This window comes from Electrona antarctica (genome assembly GCF_951216825.1).
Source record: "Electrona antarctica genome assembly, chromosome: 23".
Taxonomy (NCBI): Eukaryota; Metazoa; Chordata; class Actinopteri; order Myctophiformes; family Myctophidae; genus Electrona; species Electrona antarctica.
In genome coordinates, this window is record NC_136804.1 from 28,046,408 (window position 1) to 28,069,064 (window position 22,657).

General features: G+C 42.9%; 1 protein-coding gene across 3 annotated transcripts in view; it reads left to right on the forward strand.

Annotated features, from left to right (window-relative positions):
* The window catches only part of cog5 (component of oligomeric golgi complex 5), a 119,675-nt gene that overhangs the window by 77,031 nt on the left and 19,987 nt on the right, over positions 1 to 22,657 (forward strand). For all 3 annotated transcript variants that reach the window (XM_079494829.1, XM_079494830.1, XM_079494831.1), the window contains exons 11-13: positions 10,164 to 10,245; positions 16,912 to 17,116; positions 20,214 to 20,375. In XM_079494829.1, coding sequence (XP_079350955.1) covers positions 10,164 to 10,245; positions 16,912 to 17,116; positions 20,214 to 20,375 — 449 coding nt within the window. The remainder of the gene's footprint in view (positions 1 to 10,163; positions 10,246 to 16,911; positions 17,117 to 20,213; positions 20,376 to 22,657) is intronic.

Here is a 22,657-nt window from a genome sequence, read left to right on the forward strand (position 1 = left end):
CACCAGTTTCTCGAAGCACTTGCTGACGATCGGGGTGAGAGCGACAGGTCTCCAGTCGTTCAGGCATGTCACTTTGGCCTTTTTGGGAATGGGCACAATGGTTGACATTTTGAACCCTGCAGGGACCACAGCCTGGGAGAGGGAGAGGTTAAAGATGTCAGCGAAGACACCCGCCAGCTGGTCTGCACATGCCTTAAGGACCCGGCCTGGAATCCCATCAGGTCCGGCTGCCTTGTGGATGTTGACCCGTGCGAAGGCTGTACGCACTTCTCTCTCCGAGATGGTTAGAGGGTTCTCCTCTGCTGGTGCTGCTGATGGTTTACAAGGAGTTTAACTGTCGGGTTTTGTGCAACAGTGGATATAAACGGGAGCTGTATGAGAACGAAACTGAACTAATTGTGCTTTGAACTTTCAATATACAACCTCAACTGCAATTTACGGTGTCTGTGCTTTATTACGTGTGTTAAGTGACTTTAAAGAGTGTGTAGTGTGGTGTGGATCACGTTATCATGAAACGGTTTAACCTCTGGACATTGAAAATTTTTGCCAGGTTACAAAAGCCTGGCTGGCACCCTGGCGCATTTTCTATCAAACCGCTACTAATTATGCCTGATTTATATCTTGTTGCGTGCCGGTGTCTTGCACTGAGAATAGCACGAAACCACGGAATCTATGTTGTGAGCTTGCAGATTGGCTATTTTCGGCTTCAAAATAAACGACACAAATATTAAAAAAGACAATGTAATGTTGATGACAACATTACATTGTCTTTGTGTTGTTTTGTTTTTCTCTTTTTGCCTCACAAGTATAGTAATACAAACCTGTGTGCGCGTGTGTGTGTGTGTGTGTGTGTGTGCGATTACTTGCCCATGTGCACAATGTGTGTTTGTGAGTTTCCCACTTGTAGTCCATGATCCTCTAACCCTCATTTGTGTGAACTAATGAGGGTTAGAGCTATACCAGCACGCTAGCCACTAATGACTTCCCTGCAGAATGAAGGGTAGCGCCTGGGGTGTGTGTGTGTGTGTGTGCATGCGTATGTGTCATTGTGTGTGCGCGACTGTGCGTACGCGCACATGTGTCATTGTGTGTGCATGACCTGCTCAGTGGCCTTGTGGTTAAGCGTGTCCGCCCAGATATTTAGGGCGGTGTTAGATCCCCCGTGCTCGTGGTCATGCGAAAGTCTGTGGGACCCAATGACTCCGTGCTTGGCATTCAGCATCAAGGGTTAGGGTCCCCACCACGACATCTATTATTCAAAACTACATTTTTTGAGTTGTGCAACCACTCCAAGGAACAGCAATGTCCCTATGTCCCAACCTATGTCCCTATTAGGGATGCCAACGATTAATCGATTTTCCGATTAATTGTCTGAGTCTCCAAAATCGAAATTGAAAAGATAGCCAAAATATAGGCTAATAAGTAAGGCTGCATGATATATCGAGTGGAGAATATAAGTATAAATCAAGTTGAGCAAAGCCACTCTTCTCTGCCCCTCTCTCTAACAGACACAGTTAACGATCGCTTGTTAAGTGCCTGCCAGACAGACAATCGGATGAAATGAAGGCAGTTGTAGAGTGTAGTGTAGACTAGTGAACTGAACGTTTTCTGTTTATATCAAGTACTTCATACCAGCCCCTTATGAAACTACTTCTCCCCAAATCCAAATGGATTTAATTTTCCATCCTGAATGGCAGTAACTAGCATATAATGAGAACTGAGAAGATCTCCACAAAGGTTTACTCATCAAAGCATGTGACCATGGCATGTGCATAATATAAAATCTTAAAAGTTGTAATCTATCTATCTAGAGAGAGATAGTGTTGCACTGTTGCTCGCTAATTACAGAGAGAGAGAGGGGGAGAGGGAGGGGGGGAGAGAGTCAGTCTTGACGGAGGGGCAAAATGGTCTGGTTGAGGGGGTGTCACCACCTTACGGCTCCCTGTGACGCCGGGCCTGCTTGTACAAAAGTACTCAAAAAAGTAAAAGTATCGATACTGCAATGTAAAAAATACTGTTACAAGCAAAAGTCTGGAATTAAATTGAGTAAAGGTACAGAAATGTACTTTTAAGGTGATTTCACTTAATTCAAATATTACTTTTTTTCCCTTTTTTGTGATAATCCTCCCTATTATAGAGCGTCGCAGTCCCACCCGCCCCCTACCAGGGCCCAGGAAATGATTCCCCGTTCATTTTCCTCAGACATTTCAGAAAGTATTTATTTAAAGACCTTTTAAGCGTCGTACAAAGCCAACTCGAGTTGTGAGAAATCATGACAACAAACACAATTTTTCGGGCCGAACAAATGATTAGAAAGAAGAAGAAAACGGCAGGTTACAACACTTTTTTTCTTGTTTTTCTTCTTTGTAATTATTTGTTTGGTCCAAAATATTGTGTTTATTGTCATGATTTGTCACGACTCGAGTTGGCTTTGTACGACGCTTAAAAGGTCTTTAAATAAATACTTTTTGATATGTCTATGGGAAAAATGCATTGGGAATTATTTCCTGGGCCTGGCGTCGTCATGAAAGGGGTGACTACGGCGCTCTATAGAGTGTGCTGACCATATAATTAGTTCCTCCCTATCCCCAGTGAACTGCAGGGGTAAAAAACACCCTAGTTTCAGCTTTGGTGGTGGGTGAGAAAGCCTTCATCCAATCAGGATAGAAGGGGCCTTCCTCCAATCAGGATCGAGCGGGCCTTGGTGTGTGACGTGTGCTGTTGGCCTGTTGCGTGTCTCCCTGTAGAGCATGTGCATAATATTATCTTGTTACCGGGGCGGACCGTTTTTTTTTTTACCAGTACCAAAAGCAGAATGTAGTCATTAAGCTGTTTTTAGTCTCATCCGCCAATCATCCCCACCACCACCATCCGCCTTGTCGTCATCCTCTTTAACCCATTTTGGGCGGGAACCCCTTTTGGTGTTTTAAACATTATGTTATAATAATAATGAATTGCATTTTTATAGCGGTTTTCCAAGTGCTCAAAGCGCTTTACAATGGTTAATTCATTCATACATTGGGAGGTGAAGCGGCGAACAGTCGACGCCAGCGTCCTCACTTCCCACATTCAGACACCAATGGTGGCAAGCTCACACCGACCAACTCATTGGAGGCAATGTAGGGTTCAGTGTCTTGCCCAAGGACACTTCGACATGTGGACAGGAGGAGCCGGGATTCGAACCGCCGACCTAGGGATCATTGGACGACCTGCTCTACCTCCTGAGCCACATCCGCCCAATCCGTTATAATTTAGCTATTTAAAAATAGCAGATCTACAAGCTCATAGCGCACCACCGAGTGGCGCGCTACAAGCTTGTAGGTCTGTGCCTATAAAATCTTTCAGAAAATTTTCATGATTTAGAAAACATTTTTTTTTAAATTTCGACGTCAGGCCTGAATGGGTTAACCTCCTCCCGTACACATTGTCGAGACCAGAGTCGCTGGGGTTACTATGGAAACAATGCTCTCAACAATGACCTCGGAGATAGAAGTGTGAATTGGAGATCTAATGGCACGTCTAAATGACTGGCGCTGCACCTCCACAGGCATTCTACCCCGCTCCCTTTCCTTTCATTCCAACCATGCTGAGAGAGCCATTCCGCTTGATCTGTGAGCGCGGTTGAAACGCTAAAGCCTTTTTCGGGTATCGTCGCTGTCGGGGCAGAATCCTCGTATCCCCATGTTTCAGTTCAATTAGCGCTGGGACTCGATCAAAACAATCAATCGAATTAAGGCATTGAGGCATTGTAAATTAATTGATGGAAATGACTGTATTGTGCCGAAATTAAAGACTATACTCTGATACTCACGGTTCAGCCATAACTGCTATTTTTGGCCGGAGGAGAATTCTAAAAGTGGAAGGAAAAAAAGCAGACAAATACAATAAGTACTGTCCCTTCGGGCTTGGTCCCAACCCATTTTGGGCGGGAACCCCTTTTGGTGTTAGCATTATGTTATGCTTTAGCTATTGAAAAATAGCAGATCTACAAGCTTGTAGGTCTGCTATTTTTGAAAAATCGAAGAACCACTGACATAGAAACATAGCTTTTTCAGAAAACTGTCAGGATGTAGAAGACATTTTTAGAATCTGATCTCAGGTCTAAATGGGTTAAAATGGAAGGGATTTGGACTTGAGAAGGTTTCCACCCGACAGCAACGATATGCATACTGTTGCCCTGTCTCCAGGTACCTTTTTTACAGCAACGATATGCATACTGTAGCCCTGCCTCCAGGTACCTTTTTTACAGCAACGATATGCATACTGTAGCCCTGCCTCCAGGTACCTTTTTTACAGCAACGATATGCATACTGTAGCCCTGCCTCCAGGTACCTTTTTTACAGCAACGATATGCATACTGTAGCCCTGCCTCCAGGTACCTTTTTTACAGCAACGATATGCATACTGTAGCCCTGCCTCCAGGTACCTTTTTTACAGCAACGATATGCATACTGTAGCCCTGCCTCCAGGTACCTTTTTTACAGCAACCATATGCATACTGTAGCCCTGCCTCCAGGTACCTTTTTTACAGCAACGATATGCATACTGTAGCCCTGCCTCCAGGTACCTTTTTTACAGCAACGATATGCATACTGTAGCCCTGCCTCCAGGTACCTTTTTTACAGCAACCATATGCATACTGTAGCCCTGCCTCCAGGTACCTTTTTTACAGCAACCATATGCATACTGTAGCCCTGCCTCCAGGTACCTTTTTTACAGCAACGATATGCATACTGTAGCCCTGCCTCCAGGTACCTTTTATACAGCAACTATATGCATACTGTAGCCCTGCCTCCAGGTACCTTTTTTACAGCAACGATATGCATACTGTAGCCCTGCCTCCAGGTACCTTTTTTACAGCAACTATATGCATACTGTAGCCCTGCCTCCAGGTACCTTTTTTACAGCAACTATATGCATACTGTAGCCCTGCCTCCAGGTACCTTTTTTACAGCAACCATATGCATACTGTTGCCCTGCCTCCAGGTACCTTTTTTACAGCAACTATATGCATACTGTTGCCCTGCCTCCAGGTACCTTTTTTACAGCAACTATATGCATACTGTAGCCCTGCCTCCAGGTACCTTTTTTACAGCAACCATATGCATACTGTAGCCCTGCCTCCAGGTACCTTTTTTACAGCAACCATATGCATACTGTAGCCCTGCCTCCAGGTACCTTTTTTACAGCAACGATATGCATACTGTAGCCCTGCCTCCAGGTACCTTTTTTACAGCAACCATATGCATACTGTAGCCCTGCCTCCAGGTACCTTTTTTTCAGCAACGATTTGCATACTGTAGCCCTGCCTCCAGGTACCTTTTTTACAGCAACGATATGCATACTGTAGCCCTGCCTCCAGGTACCTTTTTACAGCAACTATATGCATACTGTAGCCCTGCCTCCAGGTACCTTTTTTACAGCAACCATATGCATACTGTAGCCCTGCCTCCAGGTACCTTTTTTACAGCAACGATTTGCATACTGTAGCCCTGCCTCCAGGTACCTTTTTTACAGCAACGATATGCATCCTGTAGCCCTGCCTCCAGGTACCTTTTTTACAGCAACCATATGCATACTGTAGCCCTGCCTCCAGGTACCTTTTTTACTCGACGATTAATTGTCACAGAAATAATTGCTATTAATCATTGATTTGTGTTTTCTTTTTCTTTTTTGCAACATTGGATTGGAAAATAAATTACAGTAACAAATTACATTTATTTTGGGGTTTTTAGTTCCATCAAACATGTCACATGTCAGATATGACAAATAACTTCAATACTTGTAATAACGTCATACTTTCGATTATTTTCCTATATCGCGTTTTTGGTCAAAACAAGCTATATTCAACAGCCCGTAATACAACTAAAGAACCGCGTGGGTCGACAAAATCAGGTCGAAAAAACTACCGGTAATTCATCATACCTGGCAATCAATGTGTTAAAAAGGTCTTAAAAATCCTTAAATGGTCACTTCACTCTCATCTGGGGACCCCCCACAGCGCACGTGGGGAGCCCCCTGGAGGTCCCGACCCACAGGTGGAGAACCACTGCAGAACCACTGCATCAGGGGACCCCCCACAGCGCACGCGGGGAGCCCCCTGGAGGTCCCGACCCACAGGTGGAGAACCACTGCAGCAAGGCCGCCGTGCCAGAGATGCTGCCCAGGGTCTGGCGATGGGACGATAATGGAGCTTACACAGACACACATGTCAACATCCATTAGCTAATCAAAGCGTGTCTCTGTCTGGATGTCTGGGTCTGTACGGTGGGGCTTCACTCCGTCACTTGACTTATCCCTTTAACCGATTTTGACCTGAGATCAGATTCTAAAAATGTCTGTTTTAAAATGACAGTTTTCTGAAAAAGCTATGTTTCTATGTCAGTCGTTCTTCGATTTTTCAAAAATAGCAGACCTACAAGTTCATAGCGCGGCACTCGGTGCCGCGCTATGAGCTTGTAGATCTGCTATTGTTCAATAGCTAAAGCATAGCATAATGCTAACACCAAAAGGGGTTCCTGCCCAAAATGGGTTAAGACCAGATTCTACAACACGTCTTCTGAATAATACGTATTTGGCTGCGGACCCCCATCTGAAAATGTGTTGTTCCAGGGACCTCCCAGAAGTAAAGATATAAGTTAACACAATATTTGCCAGACCTTCGATATCTCGGGGTTAAACCGTAAACCCTCCTTTTGCCAACCCCGAAAAATCTCGTATTTCTTTAATGTGATTTAATCCAGAATTAATAGTGTTTTATTTACCGTCTGTTAGCTGTTTTTAGCATCCGTCACTATAGCCTCCAGTGGCACCCATGGTGTGACGTCATCGAATATCCCAAATCTCCACATTCACGCACGTGATCTAAAGCATTTATAGGGCTCAGATGGAGCTAATGGCCCATGTTTAGAGCTTAAGAAAACTTTAATTCGACCTTGCGAGTACTAAACCATTGTTTACACCTAGAGAAGACTGAAGCTATGTGTCATCACACAATCACGTCCGGTTCAACAAAAGACTCTTTCACAGCTGTCAAAACAGTGTCGTTTTCTGCAGGATTCCGGCAACACCACCGAGTTTAGCCACCAGATGGCGGCATGCAATCGGTTAAAAACGCTCGCTGGGAAAGAATATATATTCAAAGATTTGAATCTATAAGCTTCTATAAGATCCATAAGCTTGTAGTGCGGCACTCTGTGCCACACTATGAGCTTGTAGATCTGCTATTTTTCAATAGCTAAAGTATAAAATAATAGTTCATGTCGCTAAACGCTAAAGTGACACAGATGCATTCCAGGCCTAAATGGGTTAAACAGGCTTAATTATTTGTGCAGGTGTTTCTCTGTCGTGGCTGTTCAATAACCTCTGTCCAATGACACAAGGTTGACATTGAGAATGACCTCTCTTGACTGCGGCGTAGTGCTATTCTTACCTGCGGCGAGGGGACATTTGTCTGAAGCTTTCTGTCCCCAGAGTCCAAACCTACCGTGGAAGAAACAGCATGACGTTTTTTAATGCACCATGCAGTGTATCTGGAACAGGCTCCCAAAAAACTGCAGGTCCCTGCTAGGTACCTGCAGGTCACTGCTACAATGCTCAGCTCCTTTGCATCAAAGCTGAAGACCTATTTGCCTGTTATTTTCTTATGCCGCACTGTAATTTTATTCCATTATTTCTATTTATTCTATTTATTTGACCTTATTACTTGCCTTGCCTTGCTTTGAAAACGCGGAACAACAGACATGTATATGTTGATTGGGATTTCAGTACCGTTTTCAGAGATGTTGTTTGTTTGTATACATCGGCAGTTGGTTTGTATATCTAAAAATCACACCTGTGTGAAGTGAGGGGCGCTCTTATCATCGTACATCATCGCTGACTTCTTACTGACAGTTGAGAGTTGAAAGCCTCCTATATATATACAACATATCAATGTTTGTGTTACACAATGTTTGTGTTTACACTATGACGTAAAATTGTCCATTCATTGTAAGCTGGACATAGGAGGGGCTAGCGCCCATCAAAAACATAATGTTGTGTTCTATTCAATCTATTTATTGTATTGTCTTGTCTTTAATGTATGCATTGACCCGAGCAAAACTATTTTCCCTAGTGGATAATACAGACATCTAATATAATGCGTTTTGTGTTAATTAGGCAAACACTTTTCAGATTTTCAAATGGGCCTTCATCCAGAAATGCTCTAATAATAATGGGGTAACCAACCAGGGGTTCGGGAGCTACCAGTAGCTCGCACGAGCCATTCAAGTAGATCCAGGGGTGAGCGGGTGTCAGACTGACAGGCAGCCAGAGTGCCGTGATGGCCCCAGACATGTGTATCGGGCCATCAACTGCAGAGTTCGTTTGTTCTCTTGTTTGACCGCTATCCCCCGTGTTGTGGCGTTGTGATGCACAACTTGACTTGTGCATAATAGTCATGCATATCAGAACAGAACTATCTATGGTATAAAAACCCACATAACAGCCTCTCACTCACTACTATACCTACACAGGCAAGCAGTGACTACTGACTATGGAAAAATACATTTGTCTTAATATTTTGGCATTGATTATATAACTATCAGTAGTTATTCTTATTTAAACTATAGTCTTTGTGTGGATGTGTGCACATGCATTGAGCCTGTCAGAAATCTCAAAAAAAACTAAGTGTTTTTATAAACATAGCCTATTTTAGAGTGGTAGATCATGGCTTACAATTGGGAATAAAATGGGCTCTTGGGCTTGAAAAGGTTGGTTACCACAAATTTATATTATTACTTTGTTGTATGACGGCGTTAAACACCCAAAACAACAGACTTTCTGCAAACAACACTGATCACATGACCAAGTACGAATTAGGCTTCACAGCAGAACACACAGGCTAGCATCGATATCAGAGAGTTCCACTAACAACTAAGGGTAATGTGGGAGGAATAGCTGCTTATGTCCAATCGTCTGTACTAATGGCCATGGATCAAAAAGAGAACGATTCCCTCCTCCACGACAGCTCAAGATGTGGAGTGTGGGTGTGAGCATGCCTGGCCAGCCTCGCTCGGAGGAGAAGCATGTGTGTTCATTGTGTTCGCCGGTGGAAGCTTTGAACGGATCGCACTAATGCACAGACCTTGTGCACACAGCACTTCAGACTGGCTGTCACCCCTTTCTGGAAAGTGTCCGCAGCCCACCCTGACCACTTAACTCGGCAGCCATATGGGTGGGCGGCATGCATTCTCAGAGCATGCTTATTTTAACCCATTTAGGCCAGACGTCGAAATTTAAAAATTGTCTTCTAAATTCTGACAGTTTTCTGAAATACCTATGTTTCTCTATCAGTGGTGCTCAATATTTCATGTCAAGGACCCCAATCATTATATGTAATTGGCCATCGACCCCCATCTGAAAATATGTTATTCCAGGAACCCCTCAGAAACAAAGACTTGAGTTAAAAACGTTCGCTCTGAAAGAATATACCGGTATTCAAAGATTTGTGACGCATTTTCACAATTTAAAAAAAATAGCAGACCTACAAGCTTGTAGCGCGGCACTCGGTGCCGCGCTGTGAGCTTGTAGATCTGCTATTTTTCAATAGCTAAAGTATAACATAATGCTTAAAACACTAAAAGGGGTTCCCGCCCGAAAATGGGTTAAAGATCAATCACGCGTGTTTCGGCTTGGATCAATAGAACTACAGTAACTTCTAACTAAGTTCTTATATATTGCTCAAATCTGTTTCTGCCAATCATTTGCCAACTGTTTCAATATCCTCGCGGCCATGTGGGCCCTAACCCACAGGTTGAGAAGCAGTGTTATACATACTGTGTAATATAATTTGTGACACCTTTTTTATTTTCTCCCTCAACCATAAATGTCCCTTAACGACTTTCAACCAGGTGTCCCAAATTTGGCCATGTAATTTATTTATTTTTTACTATGGTATGAGTTTGTAGACCACTTGAACTTTCCCTAGCATCCATATACTGGGGGAGAACATTAGCCAAAAAGGAAATGGCAGATCTACAAGCTCACACTGCTATTTTTTTGGTGAAGAGATTTGGTACATTTGCATCTCAGGTCTGTGTTTTTTTTACAAAGAGTAGAGGGTCTAAGTTGTTTTCTTCCTCTCACTCTCTTGTCTTTATGCTGGACCTATACTGGACCCACAGGACAGCCAACCTGACATAATGTACACCTTCTGGAATGACGTCACCAACATTCTGTCCGTGGAGTTCCACAGGGCTACCACAGGTACAGTAATACGTCTCGTCACCTCTTCTCCTCCCCTCTCCTCTCCAGTGTTGATTTTGACAGCAAATGTTGATTTGGTTTCCATTTAGTTTTAGTCATATTTTAGTCACCTGAAAGGTTTTAGTTTTATTTTAGTCGACTAAATACCATAAGATACAGCTTATAGATCTGCTATAACACCCGAGCGCAAACGAGCATAAAATTACTTTTCTTCTGGATCTCTTCTCCACTAGTCCCTCCCTAACATTTTAGTCTAGTTTTTAATTTCTTGACAAAATTGTCAGTAGGCCTATATTTAGTCATAGTTTAAGTCATCATAGCTTAGTTTTTATTTAGTTTTCATCAGTGAAAAAAACTAATTTCATTGAACTGCCATTGGATTTTTTAGAATTTTCGTTATTTCATGTCATATGAAAGCAGGGAATCATAGCTTCAAATTGACACATTGTTTTTTCAGTTTGACCCACCAGTTTTAGAGATATGGCTTATAGAGTAATGTCTTGCAGAAAACAGCGAGTTGAGAAAACAGGCTTGAAAGGTTCACTTCTGTGGACTTAGACCTAGCTACATGTTTTAGCATTTATTTCATATTTGCATGTCGATTTCAACTCACTTATTTCAGACATGCTCTAGTATGTGAAGAGTGCCTGTGCTATTAACTCATTTTGGGAAAAAAATGAAAAATACGTTTTTCTCCTCTGCTCTGGTGAAAAGCTGGAATTTGCGCAATGGCAGGTCTCTCAGTGGCTGTGGCTCAAGAGGTAGAGCAGGTCGTCCAATGATCCATGGGTCGGCGGTTCGAATCCCGGCTCCTCCTGTCTACATGTCGAAGTGTCCTTGGGCAAGACACTGAACCCCAAATTGCTCCCGATGTGCTGGTTGGTACCTTGCATGGCTTCCGCCGCAATCGGTGTATGAATGTGTGTGTGAATGGGTGAATGTAATGCACAATCTATGTAAAGCGCCTTGGATAAAGGCGCTATATAAATGCACCATTTACCATTTACCATTTACTCAGTCAAATCTAGTCACACATTTTTCGTCATAGTTTTTAGTCAACCAAATCCTGCTGTCCTCTCCTCTTGACCTGAGGGGGCGGTGGGGACTAAGCTACTGTATTTCTTGTGTAATGGGTGGGTGAGGAAAAGAATGTAAAGAGCCAAGAATATCTGCGCGCTCCCACTCAACGCCGCAAGAATAACAACAAAGTGTGAAAAAGGAGCTAGAGAAGAGAGGCGGGCTTGGCTCGTGTCTATCCTGTTCCTAACATTGCACCCAACAATCTGTACAATAATACACCCCGCTGTGAGCATGTGCCTATGTGTTGTTTGCATACAGTATGTGCCGCCCGGTATATAAATGTGACCACATTTGACTGAGAGACTGCCATTGCGCAAAATCCAGCTTTTCACCAGAGGAGAAAAACTTTTTTTTTTTCTTTTTCAAAAATGAGTTAATAGCACAGGCAGACTCTTCACATACTAGAGCATGTCTGAAATAAGTGTCAGAGCTGAAATCGACATGTAAATATGAAATAAATGCTTAAACATGTAGCTAGGTGTAATGTTAGAGACCACAGAAGTGAACCTTTCACGCCTGTTTTCTCAACTCGCTGTTTTCTGCAAGACATTACTCTATAAGCCATATCTTCAAAACTGGTGGGTCAAACTGAACAACCAATGTGTCAATTTGAAGCTATGATTCCCTGCTTTCATATGACATGAAAAAACGAAAATTAAAAAAAATCCAATGGCAGTCCCTCAGTCAATTGTAGTCACAAATGGTAAATGGTGCATTTATATAGCGCCTTTATTCAAGGCACTTTACATAGATTGTGCATTACATTCACCCATTCACACACATTCATACACCGATGGCGGCAGAAACCATGCAAGGCACCAACTAGCACATCAGGAGCAATTAGGGGTTCAGTGTCTTGCTCAAGGACACTTCGTAACTCTGGGGGAGCCCACAGGGTTCGAACTGGCAACCTTGCGGTTACCATCCAGCCACTCTACCCCTGAGCCACCGCCACCCCTGTATATAACTGTATATCGACTATTGCGTGTATATTCTGACCATGCGCACATTGTGTATAGCATTCTTATGTAAACCATTGTTATGCAGTGACTGCAGGACAGATAGATAAGAGAGCGTGGCGGCCCAGATGGACAGCAATAGAGGGTATGCACGTGACAACATCATCAAACCCGGAAGTTATGCAGGAATGCCTACTTAGTGGCAAAAACTACTTTCTGTCCACCAATTGCGGTTTCTTTTATTTTTTTAACCCATTTTGAGATCAGATTCTAAAAATGTCTTCTGCATCCTGACAGTTTTCTGAAAAAGCTATGTTTCTATGTCAGTGGTTCTTTGATTTTTCAAAAATAGCAGACCTACAAGCTCGTAGCGCGCCACTCGGTGGCGTGCTACGAGCTTGTAGATCTGCTATTTTTCAATATCTAAAGCATAACATAATGCTAACACCAAAAGGGGTTCCCGCCCAAAATGGGTTAAACCAATATTTTGGCAAAAAGTGCAAAATCTTCTAATACATTTTCCAACTCATGAGAAACAGACACATACAAAATAAACACAAATTATGTCCGAGGCGATACGTATACAGGCCAAACCGGTATGTCGGTCGAGCTCTTCTCAATTATGTGAGGAAGCTTTTTTCAGACATAGGCGAAGGGCTTCCTGCCCTGGTCAGCCTCTGGAAAGTATACCCCGATTATTTGATACTACTACTGCTGTAGTAGTATCTCCTAGGGCATTCACTTCTAGTCATTTTTACTAGTTGACTAGTTGCCTAGTTTACTTTTTTTTTTTGGTTAATACATATTTGTACATTTAAAAACTGTGTACATTGGTGAGTGACTATAACTATAATCTACCTGATCTTGAGGCCTACAAAATCGGGAATTCTTCTTATTATTTATTTTTTCTTATCAACTAGTCAACTAGTACCAACAAGGTCGACTTGTGGATTTACTAGTCGACTAGTTGAATAGTCGACTAGTTTCTTAATGCCCTAAAGTTCCACCCTTGCGTTGTGGGAACATTGCGCTAACCCTGTTGTAGATTAAATAATCTTCCAAAGATGAAGGAATGACAAAGTTCTTCAGGGTGAATTATTGAGAATTTATTAAGAAGATTCAGCAGAGTAACAACATACAGAGAGTGAGGAACAGGCCTCCTTGCCTGTTCCAGCAGCCCCTCCGGGCGCAAGCCTCCCCCACCCCATCCTCAGACAGTCCTCATAGTCTTGTCTTAAAGGGACACTTCACCCTTTTTGCCAAATAATATATATCAATGACGTTTATAAGATTTAGAACACTTTCCTGGCGTTATTTTTTGTGTCATCTCTGGGTTTAGATATTTTAGATTAACGGATGGCTCTGACGTCAGAGACACTCTTCCGTATTGCTACCGGACTACATTGTCTCCTCACACTGCAGCTAGACCAGCCCCAAAACACAGCCGTCACGGACACTGCGATTTGTTCCACCTACAACCTTCGTTGACCGCACCCCCACATGCGCATTTGTTATTGTGTTTGTGTCATGTCGCCGTCGTCAGCAGAGCAGCACCAGAGAGACGCGCTATGTTGCCACGAATCCCCCCCCCCCCCCAACTCTAGATTTATTATAATGATATGAAGTGACTTGCCATAAACCATCCATTAACTCCCCATTCATCCAATTTGCATCTGCTTGTATTAAACAACATTAAACTCACCAACATTGCAGCTGTAGGGAAAGCTTGAATATCCACTTTCAAACTGCAAAGCTTTTGTTTCATAAAAATCCACCGAATCTTTTTCCCACTCAGCTCTGCACTTAGTTTTTCTTCTTTTTTAGTTCTATCTCACTACTAGAACTTTCTGACTCTGAGGTAGATAAGATTTTTGGCTGTCAACAGCATCCATTTGTTTTTTCAATGTTGTGGAAACGGAGCGTGGTGAAATAGTTGCTAAGATACGATACTGCATAGTGATTGGCTCTGCTGCATGCCTATGAAGAGTACTGACCAATGAGCTGAGCCTAGCGCCCTTCCAGACACCAGGTTCCAGTGTCTTGCTTTCCTGTTCCTATAGCTCAGTCGGCTGCCCCTTCTTATTACTGCATGGGAGCGAGTGACTGAGAATCACCATAACGCGCTGTCATTTTTCCACGAGACAAAAATACGGGATTAAGTGCGTCCCGTATCGGTTCATTACGGGACAGGTCTTTTAGTTGCCAAATACGGTACGATCGTATCTTAGCAACTATTTCACCACGCTCCGGTCCACAACATTGAAAAAACAAATGGATGCTGTTGACAGCCAAAAATCTTATCTACCTCAGAGTCAGAAAGTTCTAGTAGTGAGATAGAACTAAAAAAGAAGAAAAACTAAGTGCAGAGCTGAGTGGGAAAAAGATTCGGTGGATTTTTATGAAACAAAAGCTTTGCAGTTTGAAAGTGGATATTCAAGCTTTCCCTACAGCTGCAATGTTGGTGAGTTTAATGTTGTTTAATACAAGCAGATGCAAATTGGATGAATGGGGAGTTAATGGATGGTTTATGGCAAGTCACTTCATATCATTATAATAAATCTAGAGTTGGGGGGGGGGGGGATTCGTGGCAACATAGCGCGTCTCTCTGGTGCTGCTCTGCTGACGACGGCGACATGACACAAACACAATAACAAATGCGCATGTGGGGGTGCGGTCAACGAAGGTTGTAGGTGGAACAAATCGCAGTGTCCGTGACGGCTGTGTTTTGGGGCTGGTCTAGCTGCAGTATGAGGAGACAATGTAGTCCGGTAGCAATACGGAAGAGTGTCTCTGACGTCAGAGCCATCCGTTAATCTAAAATATCTAAACCCAGAGATGACACAAAAAATAACGCCAGGAAAGTGTTCTAAATCTTATAAACGTCATTGATATATATTATTTGGCAAAAAGGGTGAAGTGTCCCTTTAACAGCGATGCAAATACTAACTGTCCATATACGGATGTGCGCTAAACATAAGGGTGACACACAAATAAGTATACCTTTGCTGACAGCATGGAGGAGTCAAGTCAGCTGTTAGATTGACAGCTGCATGAATTAGACTGAGCACATTGGTGAGCAAAGAGACTTAATGGAAGGAAGATAAATACACAATATGCATAAATTTGGCACTGTAGTTGGCATTCTAAAATTCCCATTACAACCCTCTATTCTACACACATCATCATTTTATTTTTGTCGTTGACCTTGACACTGCCGCATAAACCGTATCCCCAGCGTGTCCCTATGGAACTCCCATCTGAGTTTATAAACCGTATCCCCAGCGTGTCCCTATGGAACTCCCATCTGAGTTTAACGCAAGGCCAGGGCCTGAGACAGCCCCGAGGTCCAGCTTGACATTCATCAAAGAGACCTGACGTGAGTCTACGCCCAACTCCAGAAAAGACGGGGCGAACATTAGGACAGCCATCCGTCATAGTGACAACGCAGTATGCTTGGCTGTGGACACATGGCTGGCAAGCTTTTGGGACAAACTGTAGCCTCTCCTCGTCTGACCTTTAATTTATTGCCAGCTTTGTCTCCATCTTCTGTAGACTTCAAGTGTTAAAGAAGCTACACCTGTCATTTGTCTTCCTTCTATAGTACTTTAGATCCCTCTTCCTCTCTTCTAAGTAGGCCAGTAGCCCCCACTGCCCCCAGAGCAGTGGTTCTCAAACATTTTTGTCTCAGGGCACCTCTGAATTACATTATTACAACCTTACATTTATGTCATATTATGCTGCATAAATATGTACATATTTCCCCCTAAAATACATCATGTCAAACCCTGAGAGAATATCAGTTTCCATTATAACAGATTGAAAATAACGTTAAACCAATTGCTGATCTACACACTCACAACGTGTCGTTGTGAGCTTGTAGATCAGCTATTTTCGGCAAAGCGATTTGGTGTACGATGTTGATTGAAAAATAACGCACCAAGTACCGTGCAAGTAATATAGAGTCTAAAGTGGTTAAACTGAACCAAGTATCCTGCAGCATCCTTGGACTTGCATCACGACACCCGAGGGCAGGGATACTCAAATAGCTGAACCGGTGGGCCACCTTACAAAGAATGGACAGGAGCCGGTTGATAAAATTACAACATTAATGATACTTGGTAACTTCTGTCTGTCATTGGTGCCTTGTATTGTCGATCTTAACAACTGTCACTGTTTTTTGGCAAATTATACATAGTGGTATTGAATTTGCATGAGATGGTAAAATGAAAGCGACGGCATCATGTCCATTTTGGGTTAACGTGCCGGTTCTTTTCGGCGCTTGCTGAGGCTCATCTTTGCAGCTGCTCTGAATGGAGTCAGGCAGTTGAGTCCGAGATGACTTGATGTTCCGCTGCTTTGCGAATGAATGCACACACAGTTTTGCCTTCCTGATGATTATTCATGTAATAGACATGTAATTAAAGATAAGATAATAACTTCATTCTTTCTATTTTTGTATACGGTATGTATATTTTTTGTATTGATTGGTGGGCCAGTCAAAATTGCACCGCGAGCCTGAGTTTGAGTATCACTGCCCTAGGGGTGCCACGGCCCCCACTTTGAAACCCTGGCCTAGAGGTTGGGATGAGCTGGATTGAATTAAATGTGACCCCCTCTCTCTCTTAAGCGTCTACATTCCTGAAGCAGGCGGTGGAAGGGGAGTATCCCAAATTGCTGCGTCTATACAATGACCTCTGGCGCCGGCTGCAGCAGTACAGCGCCAGCATACAGGGGGCGCTGACGAGCAGCGGAGGGACGGATGCGCCTCCGGACATGTCTGCCACAGAGCTGGACGGCCAGGACCTGTTCACGCAGGCCAAACAGGACTACAAGTGAGTAGACGTAAACTCTATTGCTCCGGTTCAGTCTCTATCCCTTTAATACTCTATGCGTAAACTGCTGTGCGGCAGCAAGCTAACTTCTGTTTCCACGCAACAGTGGTGTCTCACCACCCTGTGTTAGTGTTGATTTTGCACATTTTTGTTTAGTTTTAGTCATAGTCTTTTTGAGAAAAATGTCATCGTTGATACAGTTGATTCTGTCTTTTACACTTGCATGCTGACAATTGCCGATCTACAAGAGCTTGTGAGCTTATAGATCTGCTATTTTCAGAGTGCAACACCCGAGCACAACCAAACATGAAATTATTCGTCTTTTAGTTCTACTGGATCTCTTCTCCGCTAGTCCCTCCCTAATATTTTTAGTCTATTTTTTTTTGTTGACGAAATTGTCAATATTGTAGTCGGCAGAATCAACACTGCCCTATCAGCTATCACTCTGAGAATCTAAATAGCCACCCACAGGATGGCAGCTGTAATGCCACATTATACCTCGAGCCCGACCGATGCCAGGTTTTTGAGTCCAATAAGGATTCCGATTATGGAGAAGTTCCAGACCACTGTTTCATAACCAGTGGGTGGGGGGGTAAATATCCAATTGTTTTTATTTTTATTTTCTTTGTTTATTTTTTCCGTTTCCTACATAAAAATATACATATTTATTTCAAAGATTTAAACAAAAAAGTCACATCTTTTCATCAATTAAAAACAATTCAACATTTTTAGTTAGTTATTTTAAGTATTGCATGAATAAAATCATAAAATATAATAATTTCCATAAAGAATAAAGATAAAAGTTTGCGATGCCTTGTGAGTTAGTAGATGTACAATTTTCACTAGTTTGGGTCGCAGGCAAATGTCTAATTTCTCTTTTGGATCTTGAGCTAAAAAGTTTGGGGAACCACTGTTCTAGACCAGTGGTTCCCAAACTTGTTCATGTCAAGGACCCCCAAATTGACACTAATTAGCCCTGCGGACCCCCATTTGAAGAGATACGCCAGGGACCCCCATAAGAGTAGAGTTTTACGCCTCTAGCAGTGATTCTTCAACCCATTTAATTTCAAGGACCCCCAGTTTGACATGAATTGGTCTACGGACCACCATTTAATGGCATTTTCTATCTCTGGGACCCCCAAGTTATATTTTAAAATCAATGTTAATTTAACTCTTGAGAGTACACATTTGTGTACAATCAGAGTTCCAAACTATCATTTAGCTGGGGACCCCCTGGAACAACTGACAAACTCAAACCAAGGACCATTTGGTCTTCACAAGTATAGTAATACAAGCGCACACACACACACACACACACACACACACACACACACACACACACACACACACACACACACACACACACCATCAGTTAGTGCTTTACAATATAAACGCCTATCTAAGAACTAGCAAGGCACTCCACGCTCTACAATGCATGTAATGCACATACTGGTTAATGGTGATGAATAATAATGAAATGATGATGATGGCATGGGGGACGCGCACACACACACACACACACTCACACACACACACACACACACACACACACACACACACACACACACACACACACACACACACACACACACACACACCTCTTGCCCTGAGGCAAGAATTGCCTCAAAGCTTGTTACGAAATGGGGCCATGCATCATTTATCTGTGTCAACACGTACGCATTATGCGGTCATCGCATTATCTTACGTGCTCCATTTAGGACACTGGTTCTCAACCAGTGGTCCGGGGACCGCCAGTGGTCCCCGAAGGGGGTTGCAGGTGGTCCCCAGCTAAATGGAAGTGTGTTGGTAACCAATGATAGATCTTTAACTCTTGAGAGTGTAAAGTGTACACTTTCAAGATTAAAATGATTGCTAAACATCTATCTGCGACGCATATACTTACAAAAAGTCTATGCAATTTGAGAACGGAGAATCATTGTTATTTTGGAGTGGAGTGGAGTGGAGTGGATATCCTGCCAGTATTTCTGAATTTTAGGACAAGTCCAGAATATATGAGCGTGGCCCGCTCCCTTGTGGCCACACTGTCTGGGCATGGCTGTTCTGTTTTCAATTGTCTTGACTTAATTTTAGGTGTAATAAAGAATCTCATTAGGTTCTTCCAACAGAATTCTCTCCACATTCTTGAGTTGGTGGACGTAATTTGTGTTTTGCACATATTTACCCATTCCTCTGTAGTGATGGTAATCTCCAACTCTTTTTCCCAATTAGTTTTAATGTACTCTGTGGAGTTGTCCCTAGCTGAAACCAAGGCATTGTATATGAATCATTGTTATTTTTGACCAATGTTTGCCTGTTATCTCTCCTATGGTACCAGCATGGAATTGTGGACAAAACCGTATCCAACGATAACAACATATTCTACGTTTTGGGTGTGAGAGGCTAAATATCATCAAATGGTGGTTTGTGGCTCAAATGCCGAATAGAGGGTATGCGCGTGACATCATCATCATACCCGGAAATCATGCGGGAATGCCTACTGAGTGGAAAAACTTTTCTGGCCTTGACAGCCCATACATCCAAACAGAAAAGTCATATCTGATTGCATTAAATGACTTTAAACAACATTAAACTCACTTTGCCACTCGATTTGCCACTCGATCTCCCATTCACTTTATGCATGCGCATACCCTCTATACATAATGCACCGTTATGAAAAGGGGTGAAAACCACTTGATTATCATGTGCTCCATTAGGACATACTGTAAGGGTCCATGTGTACACTGTATGGGGACCATGGTAAAGTTAGTAGCCGTTGCTTATGTTTATACTGATTTATTTCCTTGTGCATGTCTATTTAGTATATATTGATATTATCGAGCAAAATCTACAAGCTCACATTGCGCCGTGTTACGTTGTTTTTTATTGCGTTGCGAAGCGATGTGAGCTTATGTGTGTGTGTGACGTGCGTGTGTGTGTGTGTGTGTGTGTGTGTGTGTGTGTGTGTGTGTGTGTGTGTGTGTGTGTGTGTGTGTGTGTGTGTGTGTGTGTGTGTGTGTGTGTGTGTGTGTGTGTGTGTGTGTGTGTGTGTGTGTGTGTGTGTGTGTGTGTGTGTGTGTGTGTGTGTGTGTCTGTGCAGTCCAGAGAAGGCTCTGAAAGACTCCCTCCAGCCCTACGAGGCAGCCTACCTCTCCAAGTCCTTGTCCCGCCTGTTTGACCCCATCAACCTGGTGTTCCCCATGGGGGGCCGCAACCCCCCCTCCAACGACGAGCTGGACAGCATCATCAAGACCATCAGCAGGTAGGCGGCCCACACATATACTGTATATCTGTGTATGTCTCACTCCGACATCTAGGGTTGGGAATCGGGAATCGGAGAATCCAACATTGAGGAACCAGAATCGGTTCCCGGAACCGGATTTAATCTCACTGTCAGAGCTGGTGCTGTATTCTTCAGAAGGTTATCGTTCATTCACAGCACCTCATATTAGAGCTCTTCACGGGTAAAAAAAAATGGTTCCGAAATCCGAAATGAATCTGTGACATATTACCGATACCGACCCATTCCGAAAATATTTTCAAATAGTTAAACAAAACCCGAGTGGATCCGTGACAATTTCGTCCGATTCCGACCTGTTCCGAGATTTCTTTCAAATGGCGGCACCGAGCCTGACCGAGTTCCGATTATTTCCGACATTCCGAGAGACCCGACCCAGCCAGGAAGACATAAATGTGGACCTTATGAAATAATATAGCTGACGTATTGACCAATTACCATTTTATGACTAAAGCAGAGAGAGCTTCCCTACAATTTACAATTTAGGCATTTAGCAGACACTCTTAATCCAGAGCGACTTACATTAGGCAAGAAGGCTGCAGCAGAGAGGGCTAGAGAGAGACTCGTCTCCTCAGCGTGCGTGCATTTAAAATTAACCAAACGGCTCATTTGTTTTAGCAGATGCATGTACCGGTCTTGGCTGAGTGGAATATTAGCAAGGCAAGGCGCCACACTCAATGTACTTAGTTATAACAGCTCCTACTTTGCTCTCTTCTTTATCCACGTGTGGGGATACGCATGAGACAGTTGCCATGGTTGCTTTAACCTTCTTATATTAATTTGTGTTGAGCTTTGCAGTAGCCTACTGTTGTCGAGAATTAAACGCCTGTGTTTTCATTCACATCAAGGCAACACTAAACACTAAACTGATCCTAGGTCAGCCCACACGTTAAACAGAACTTCAGTTTGAAAGATGTTTTCCTCCGCAGCGCAGCATAGCGCACATGCAGCGGACAGAGAGAAAGAGTTTCTACAGTAAGACTGACATACAATGGGGGCACGGTGGCACAGTTGGTAGTGCTGTCGCCTCACAGCTAGAAGGTCCTGGGTTCGATTCCCGCTCGGGACGCTGTGGGTGCTGGCGGCGTGCTTCCTCCTCCGCGGCATCAGTGCCCATACCCGAGGCGGGTTGGCGAAAGGGCCTTTCTGTGTGGAGTTTGCATGTTCTCCCCGTGTCCCCTAGGGTAGGTACCCTCACAAAAAACATGCAGTAATCCTGGTCTCTAAACTGCCTCCCCCTGGCTATCTGCTATTTTTGCTACTTTTGTATGACACTGCAGTATGGCAAAGTGGGGCATTAATTTACAAAAAGAGGGAAAAAAAGAGAGAGAAACAGCAACGATATATGCTAGATCTCTTTCTAATCGACATGTAGTCGGGTAAAGAGGATACCTTGATCCAGAAATCAGGAAAACTGAAGCAAACAATGTTTGATAACCACTGCTCTATGCGAATCATTAAAGGGAATTGTTGAGGGATCGGGACGGTTAAGAGGGAATCATTAAGGACCCTGAATCCTAAATCACTGTTTCACAAACAGTGGGTTGGGACCCATGTTTGGGTCGCGGACCAATTTTTTGGCATCGCGAGTAAATGTCCCCTTTTTGGTGTCATCCACTAAAAAAGAAGTATTTCATAAATAAAATAAATGTATTCAAATCATTTCCATGAATAAATAAAAAAACTAGGGATGTGCTAATGAGACAATTTGTATATCATTTATATATTATATATTATAATGAATTGCCATTATGGCCGATAACCGATATAACCGATGTCTCATTCTGTATTTAAGAAATATAATTATTTTGGCCATTTTATTATCTTTATTCCAAAACTAGGGATGCACCGTTATTGAAATGTTGGCTCATATTCCCAACATAAACAGCTTGAATGTAGTATTTTTTTTAAATGTTCCAACTATTGACTCTTTCGAAAGCTTCCCCAGAAAACACTGATATAATTTGCACCACATCATCCTCATCATCACAAAAAGCTTTTTCAGGCTTTTTTAAATTCATTTTTCAACATAATTATAATAAAATTAAATATCTGCTGAATCCGATATATTATTTACCGATACCGATTTGCGATTACCGATTCATTGTTTTAAGGCCAATATCGACCGATACCGATGAATCTCCCATCACTATAAAAAAACGTGTGTAAGAAGTAGTGAAAATAGCCGATCTACAAGCTCACAACGTGGCGAGAAGCTGCGTTATATTAATAAACGGTACTATGTT